The sequence below is a fragment of the Poromitra crassiceps genome (assembly GCF_964638095.1).
Source record: "Poromitra crassiceps genome assembly, chromosome: 3".
NCBI classification, from domain to species: Eukaryota; Metazoa; Chordata; class Actinopteri; order Beryciformes; family Melamphaidae; genus Poromitra; species Poromitra crassiceps.
This window is the reverse complement of record NC_139625.1, coordinates 84,257,129-84,265,780: the sequence shown is the minus strand read 5'-3', so window position 1 is coordinate 84,265,780 and position 8,652 is coordinate 84,257,129. Positions and strand designations below refer to the sequence as shown.

Here is an 8,652-nt window from a genome sequence, read left to right as displayed (position 1 = left end):
GACAGTTCATAAATGCTGCAATACTGAAAATGCAAAGGCTTCCATCAATGGACCATAGGCTCAATCACAATTGTGTTAACTCAGTCAGATAGATAGTGATTTAACAGACATTTTTACATTAATATCTTTGAGATGATCACTTAATAAAAATTTGTCTAAATGATTAATCGATTATAAAAAATAGTTTGCGGTTAATTCTCTGTCGATCGACTAATCGTTGCAGCTCTAATGTGTTTGTAATGACACCCAGCAGAACTAAAGCACAATAGATAACTGTGTCCAACATGCTTAAACATTGGCTGGTTCACAATAGATAACTGTCCAACATGCTAAGCTGGTTCCTTCTGCATTCCAATTTTAAATGTGTTTATATTCAGATCTAACATCAGTATGGAGTGTATGGAGGTCTACTACTTTTTTCCTATATCGAAGGGCAGCAGCTGTTTTAGTCTGGTATTTCTTTCGGGTTCATTTTGGAACCCATCTTTCTAGAATAGCTTGTGTTCTCATTCTTGAAGATTTGATATCAAGATTAATGCGTAATGTACCATGTCTTAATCATTCGCCAATGTTTGTGTAAAATTATTCTGATATTTTAAATAATTTTTAGGCATGTTTTTTGTACATATGAATGTGAGATGTGTATGGTTCTTAATGTATTTGACATTTGAAATAAAGCTATTGAAGTAATAAGTGTGTGGGAGGGGGTGGTGGTAGTAGTAGTAGTAGCAGCCTATTATAGTTATAATAATTCAATAACGACAAAAATGTATAGGCTAGTATTTCATGTGGTTTTTTCCTCATTTCGAAAGGCCACTTGAAGTTGTCGGCTCTTTTTTGTGTGGCTCTAGTGACATCTGCTGGTATTTGTCAGGCGAGGCATCAACAAGTCGAACACCCCCGACTGCACACCATGGACTGTATAATAGGCTGCACACTCAAATGACCCAGCCCTTCAGATTACTTCTTTTTATTTTAATGTAGGCATTACAGGTGGTATTTATGTAAAATATGGAGTGACAGCTTGGAATAGATGTAAAATTGAAGTTTCTACACTTCACTGTGGGTTTGTGATGCACCTGTGTTGAACCAATGGGCACTCAGCTTGATGCGTTTCTCGTCATCCTCGGCACTGTGCAGTCGGGCTCAGTTGGTGGGGAGCAACTGCGGCGCCTCGCTCGAGAGTTCCGTGGTTACGCAGTCGAGTCGGGCCGGGCAGGCGGAGCATGTCGGACAATTTTTCTAACCATCATGCAACGGGCAAAGCAAGGCGCTGGTCGAATCTGCGCAGATGAAGCCTGTCAGCAAAGAGGCCTGTCAGTACTAAATCGGTTCCAACTAGCTGGCATGGCTAATGATGGAGCTAACTAGGTGACATTGCTAATGATGGAGCTATAGCACGCTGATAGTGTTGTGTGTGTGAGATGTCTGGCTCTCTCGCAGTGAAGCAGGTGATAGCAGCGTTGTGCAGACTGCTAGCAGCTAGCGGCCTGAGCTCCGAGTCTGTCCCCGCTCCAGACGCCTTCAGACGGGCCAAATTCAACGGTGGACCCGAGGTGGTAAGCACAGCAGGATAAACCTTTAGCAACATTTTATTCCTACTTCCGGTCAGGATTTTTCAAAATAAAAGACTTCTTCGACTTGTCTGAGGAAGAGTGTTATACTAGCTCGAAACGTCACTGTTGTTGGATGGCTAATTTTAAGGTAAACGGGAGCTCAGTGCGGCGGACCTTCTTTCTTTTGTACTGTTTTACTGTTTTTGGTTCCTGCACCTACTTTATTGTGTTGGATGTGCGCGACTGCCTCTTCTACAACAATAAAATGTACACACATGTGGCTTCCACATTTATGTGCTAAATTTGATTTGCAACAGTTGAGTTTAAATTTTTTAAATCAACTTTTTTTTAATTGGCTTAAGTGAGTGTGTCTCATTCATATGTGCAGACATACAAAGGAGACAGTTATTTCTTGAAATGCTTTTTACACTAATATCAAAATTTGGGCAAGTGTAAAAAAAATGAAGTGGCTTAAATCAGGGGTTCCCAACCTTTTGTGGCTTGTGACCCGATTTTGACGTCAACAAAAATCTAGGGTACACAAATTCCGGTACACCATCGATAATATCATCAGTGACGTCGTCCGTGATGTCACATGTAACAGCATGCTTATTTTTCTCCTCAGAATTCTGACTTTAATCTGATAATTCTGACTTTATTCGCAGAATCCTGATTTAAAGTTATAATCTCAAAAACTTAATCTAAAAAAATTATAATTAAAGTCACTCTATCTAGTCTGCCTGGGTTGAAGCAGCATGGTGGACTTAGCTCTCTCTTTGGTGTCGACCATTTCAGTCGATGCCGGATGGAAATCCCATTCCGCTCCCTGCAAGCTCTGCAATTCCTTTCCACGCCCCCCGTGTCGAATCTGTATGCGCCTGCAACGCTGTCTTTGAAACGATAACAACAGCAGCGCTAGTCGCTAGCTCGTTGCTACACGCTGAAAACGATTGATGTGGATTATGCAATGAAGCCAGCCTGCATGGTATGTTTGGTGGATGGCTGTAACCAGCCTTTTCCCCCTCTAGTCCACAGTGAAAGCGTTCCCAGCTAGACTCTCCCCGCCCCTTTGCTGGGAGAGTCTGGCAAGCGAGACTACTATCTGATAGTGAGCCCATTGACACTGTTTAGATCTCACCTGCAATTACCACTCATTGCCATAGGTGTCACCCAAGAGAACAAAACTGAAGTCTTAAAGATGATCACTTTCACTTTAAACTCAGAAAAGAAAAGAAAAAACGCAAGTGACCCTAATCATCTTCGCTAGTTTTAAATTGTGTGTGGTGTAAAAAAAAAAGAGAGAGAAAAAAAGAAGAAATTTCCCTAAGGTTGGGAACCACTGGCTTAGGCCTATGTTTGGCTTTCCACCTTTGGTTTTACCTCCACAACCGACTTGTTTCAGTGCTTTCCATAATTTCTTAGGCTAATTTTTGTTTTCCTTGATCTGAGCCATATAGTACTTTGCAATTTTTCCATCCAAATATAGTACTTTGCAAACTTTCCATCCACGTCCGTGAAGTTGAAGCTTTCAGAAAAGGACCAAATCCTGAATCCACATGAGGGGCGCGTTCATATTAAAACATGGTAAACACAACCCCATTTGAAGGACCCACGTCGCCACGTGTCAACACTAGGACATGACCCTCTTGCACTCCACCCCTCCTCACACCAATTTCTGTCTTTTTTATGGGGGACAGGCAATCTTTAGGGTGAGAGAGCAGGTCAACAGTATATGCCACATAGTGGTACAGATCATCTGAAAGCTGGGAACCTGAATTTATTTGAGGTACAGCTTCGTACTTCGCCGAGGCAACCACCCTCCGCTATCGTGTGGGGTGGTTCTTGGCCTCCACGTGGTGCATTTAAATGGTTTAAGGCACACCTAGGAGGTGCTACTCCGTTACTTGTGTTGGTACCTTTCATAATGAGATGTAATCCTTGTCTGCATTGTGTCTTTCAGGAGCATCAGTTTTGGCAGCTGCTAGCTAACATCCTTCAGACAGCTAACGTCACTGTTTTCCCTGGAGCCGCTCCACAGCTAACAGCAGGTTGGCAACATCTTCTATTAGTTTGAGTTGCTTTTCACTGTGGCTTTGGAAGGGTTACTTTATTATTTGCTTTTGTACAAATGTTTTTTTATTTATTTCGTTTCAGTTTCAGTATTTTTTGTAGGCGTGGTATTTTTTACAGGTATAATCTAATGATACCAGTTCAGAACGAGTTTGCAACATGTTTGTACTACAAACAGTAAATCAAAAATTATTTTTCAAATTTATTTCCCTTCATTTCAAAACCTCAACTGAAAATGCATAGTCTTCTTTTAGTCCTGCATATAAACAAACATGATCAAATCTAAAATCATTTCACACACACATTTTAACAATGTATGTCCACATAGAGAACTCCACACACACACTAGGGCATTCACAGACTAGTCGACTAGTAAAACCACTAGTCGACACTGTGCTTAGTAGTCGACTAGTCGTTTAATTTTTTTTTTCTTTTCTTTAAGAAAGAACATGAGGTATTTACACGACATACATGGACTATCATATCCCATATCCCCCACAAAGAACATCAAAACACAACAAAACAAAACAAGAAAACTGCATAAGATACACAATAATCCAAGAACAAACAAGACTATTGGACAAACAACCAAACAAAAACAATGCATTCAAAGTAAATACATAGATCTTGCCCTGTTGGCAGCTAGGAAAGGCATAGCTTTAAATTGGAAAGCATCCAATCCCCCAGCTGTAGTTCACTGGTGGAATGAACTCTCAAGCTACCATACGTTGGATAACATTTACTACAAGAGCAAAGGCAGATTCTTAGACATCCCCAAAATATGGCAGCCACATACAGAGTTTGACTTTAAGAACTTTTTACCCCAGTGTCATTAGGCTTATCAGGATAGGAGCTGAATGCATTGTTTTTGTTTGGTTGTTTGTCCAATAGTCTTGTTTGTTCTTGGATTATTGTGTATCTTATGCAGTTTTCTTGTTTTGTTTTGTTGTGTTTTGATGTTCTTTGTGGGGGATATGGGATATGATAGTCCATGTATGTCGTGTAAATACCTCATGTTCTTTCTTAAATATTAATATATATATATATATATATATATATATATATATATATATATATATATATATATATATATATATATATATTTTTTTTTTTTTTAATAAATTAAAAATGACTAGTCGACTACCTTTAGGGACGACTAGTCGACTAGTAAAATTCACTAGTCGTGAATGCCCTAACACACACACACACACACACACACACACACACACACACACACACACACACACACACACACACACACACACAACAAAGCCCTCAGCCCCAGGGCCTATAGGCAGGTTAAGGTGGCTCTGTGTCTTGTTTTTTTCCGTTACTAGCGTTAGTTGTTTATAGTTTGTGCTGCAGAGGTCAGGAGGCAATATGATGTTTCACAAGCTTGTGCAGTATAAGTATAGTATAAGTATAAGTATAGTATAAGTATAAGTATAGTATAAGTATAAGTATAAGCTGCACTCCTCTCAATAAAAGAAGGAACAGATCATGACAGCGATGGACACAATGACATAATATGATTGCTTGGAAAGAGTATATTTTCACTTTTGGTGTGTAAATTAAATTCCATGGCAAGTTTGGTCTTAAGTTTAATTTAAAGTGATATTAAGGTCTTAACAAGTCTTACATTTAAATTGTTTATACCTGTAGACACCCTGTTAGCACTAGGGATGGGCATTTCTAGCAAAAACACTAGTCGAAATTCGCTGGGCCAAAGTCGACTTTTCGTCAAAAATTCGCGATTAAAAAAAAATGCAAGTCAAATGTTACATGGCCTCCCCTGATTCTAAGTATAGTTGAATCGCTTGGTTTGACCAAGTAAAAAAAAAGTATACGCATTTTACGCAAGATCTATGGGAAAATGAATGGCGGATGAAACCTCATGGACGGGGAGAGGGGGTGACTTTGGTACTCTACTAGCCGTTAGCAACATTAACATTAGCGTAGTGCCGAGATGGCCCAGGGAACAGTAGATAGAATATCAGCTTCATGCAGTAACAAGCCTTGAAACCTTTTCTTTGTGGCTGAGTGTTGCTGTAATATAGACAGTTTTAGACCACCTGCGGCAATGCCACATGGACAAACATGTCATTCTTAAAGAGACAGGCGCGGGTCAAAATAAAAAATTATAAATAATAATAAAAACTAAATAATCCAAACAAGTTCATTTCGTCTATCTATTATTAACTATTAGAGTTTTCTTATTGAAAGACTGTGTGTTTTTTGTCATACCTGACAGTTTCGACTGCTGCTTCCTGCAGTCTTCCTCAGAGACGTCACGTGATGTTGTTGTGACGTGCTGTATGGCTGGTTTATGAAGGGTTGGCCATCCCACCTGGATAGGTAGGATGACCACGCCCCCTGCTGGCCGGTAGTTTATGGAGGAGGACTGTGTCCCAGGTGTGGGATAGCATGTAGGCCCCCTCATCCCGGTTCACAGTCCGGGGTGCACGTTTCCGTATCTCCATTGCTTCCCTGATCCAACGGTGGTATTTGTTGCTTTCCGATCCGATGACCTTGGCCTTCTCCCAGTCCATGATGTGACTCTCTCTTTTACACTGATCCCAGATGGCTGATTTCAGATTCTCCTGGTCTGCTTTCTGTTTTGTTGCACGTGTGACGGTGTGTGTGTGTGTGTGTGTGTGTGTGTGTGTGTGTGTGTGTGTGTGTGTGTGTGTGTGTGTGTGTGACGGTGTGCGCGCACCGCGCTCCAGTTGTTTCCTTTTCACACTCTTTCTGGTGTTCTTTCTTGCGTGTGCCAAAGGCTCTGCCCGTTTCTCCGATGTAAGTCTTATTGCATGATAGGCATGGGATCTCGTATATTACGTCACACTTCTTGGTGGGATCAATGCGGTCCTTGGGGTGCACCAGCATCTGGCGTAGCTTGGTGTGCGGCTTCACCGGTGTGCTTATGCGGTGTTTTCTCATCGCCCTCTGTACTCGCTCTGTGAGCCCCAGAAAGAATGTGAAAAGGAAACAACTGGAGCGCGTCGCACACACACACACACACACACACACACACACACACACACACACACACACACACACACACACACACACACACACACACACACACACGCACACCGTCACACGTGCAACAAAACAGAAAGCAGACCAGGAGAATCTGAAATCAGCCATCTGGGATCAGTGTAAAAGAGAGAGTCACATCATGGACTGGGAGAAGGCCAAGGTCATCGGATCGGAAAGCAACAAATACCACCGTTGGATCAGGGAAGCAATGGAGATACGGAAACGTGCACCCCGGACTGTGAACCGGGATGAGGGGGCCTACATACTATCCCACACCTGGGACACAGTCCTCCTCCATAAACTACCGGCCAGCAGGGGGCATGGTCATCCTACCTATCCAGGTGGGATGACCAACCCCTCATAAACCAGCCATACAGCATGTCACAACAACATCACGTGACGTCTCTGAGGAAGACTGCAGGAAGCAGCAGTCGAAACTGTCAGCTATGACTAAAAACACACAGTCTTTCAATAAGAAAACTCTAATAATAAATAATAAAAACGATTCTCGACTTTCAATAATAAAAGTCCATCTTGATAATAAAAACGATTATTCGAAAATTCAGAATTCGTTGCCCATCCCTAGTTAGCACCACTCAAACACAATCTTTAGACAAATATTTTCCTGTCCTGTTCACAGGATTGATAATATAATTGACTGGTTGAAGACAATCCGTAATATAATGCAAATTTGACGTCCCCTTTGGGCCAAATTAAAATTTGAAAATTAATTACCGTATTTGCTTTGCGTGAAGTCCTTGATTTGTATTTTGTAATGTCTGTATTTATGAACTCTTATGTATGTATGTATGTATGTATATATATAAGTATACCTGTGTGTGTGTGTGTGTGTGTGTGTGTGTGTGTGTGTGTGTGTGTGTGTGTGTGTGTGTGTGTGTGTATATATATATATATATATATATATATATATATATATATATATATGCCTTGGTCTAGCTTTTATCTGTATTTTGGTTCTGTATGTTTTTTTCACACCCATTTTTTCCTTCACTCTCACACACTCCCTCCTTCCCCCCACAGCCTGGGAGCAGAGGAAGCAGGTGGCTGTGGGCCTGTGGCAGAGCGGCTACCGTGCTGCATGGCTGTATGGGGGGGAGGGAGCAGAGGGGAGGGGGGAGGGAGCAGAGGGGAGGGGGCTGTATGGGGGGGAGGGAGCAGAGGGGAGGGGGGAGGGAGCAGAGGGGAGGGGCCTGTATGGGGGGGAGGGAGCAGAGGGGAGGGGGGAGGGAGCAGAGGGGAGGGGGCTGTATGGGGGGGAGGGAGCAGAGGGGAGGGGGGAGGGAGCAGAAGGGAGGGGGCTGTATGGGGGGGAGGGAGCAGAGGGGAGGGGGGTCTCCAGCAGAGAGCTGCTCCTGGCTGTGGGCTGGCTGCTGGCTGGAGGAGCCCTGGACACACTGCTGGCACAAAGAGCACAGCAGCTAGACAAAACACTGCTGACACTCACACTGGTATGTACCAGTAATACTGCTGACACTCACACTGGTATGTACCAGTAATACTGCTGACACTCACACTGGTATGTACCAGTAACACTGCTGACACTCACACTGGTATACTATGTACCAGTAATACTGCTGACACTCACACTGGTATGTACCAGTAATACTGCTGACACTCACACTGGTATGTACCAGTAATACTGCTGACACTCACACTGGTATGTACCAGTAATACTGCTGACACTCACACTGGTATGTACCAGTAATACTGCTGACCATAGACATATATAAAGGCTAGATGGCTTACCCGCGCTGCCGGTCAATGGAGAGCGACGTCGTCGCATGGTGGCCATCTTGCTACGGCACCACAGCTTTATATATATCTATGGGTTAAAAAAACCGCTAACATTTTATTATTATTTTTGGCTCCAAATTACACCAAACTTAAACTGAAGCATCATCATCATGAGATGAATTCACGCACCTAGTTTCATGCAGTTTCATCCATTTTGCTAGGAGCTATG

The 8,652-nt window shown here is 42.5% G+C and overlaps 1 protein-coding gene across 1 annotated transcript in view; it reads left to right on the top strand.

The window, feature by feature from the left end:
- Positions 1-1,179: 1,179 nt before the first annotated feature.
- The window catches only part of tedc1 (tubulin epsilon and delta complex 1), a 15,943-nt gene continuing 8,470 nt past the window's right edge, over positions 1,180-8,652 (top strand). The window contains exons 1-4 of the mRNA XM_083633189.1: positions 1,180-1,559; positions 3,517-3,604; positions 7,710-7,773; positions 8,032-8,137. Of these exons, the coding sequence (XP_083489315.1) occupies positions 1,425-1,559; positions 3,517-3,604; positions 7,710-7,773; positions 8,032-8,137 (393 nt within the window). The 5' untranslated portion in view covers positions 1,180-1,424. The remainder of the gene's footprint in view (positions 1,560-3,516; positions 3,605-7,709; positions 7,774-8,031; positions 8,138-8,652) is intronic.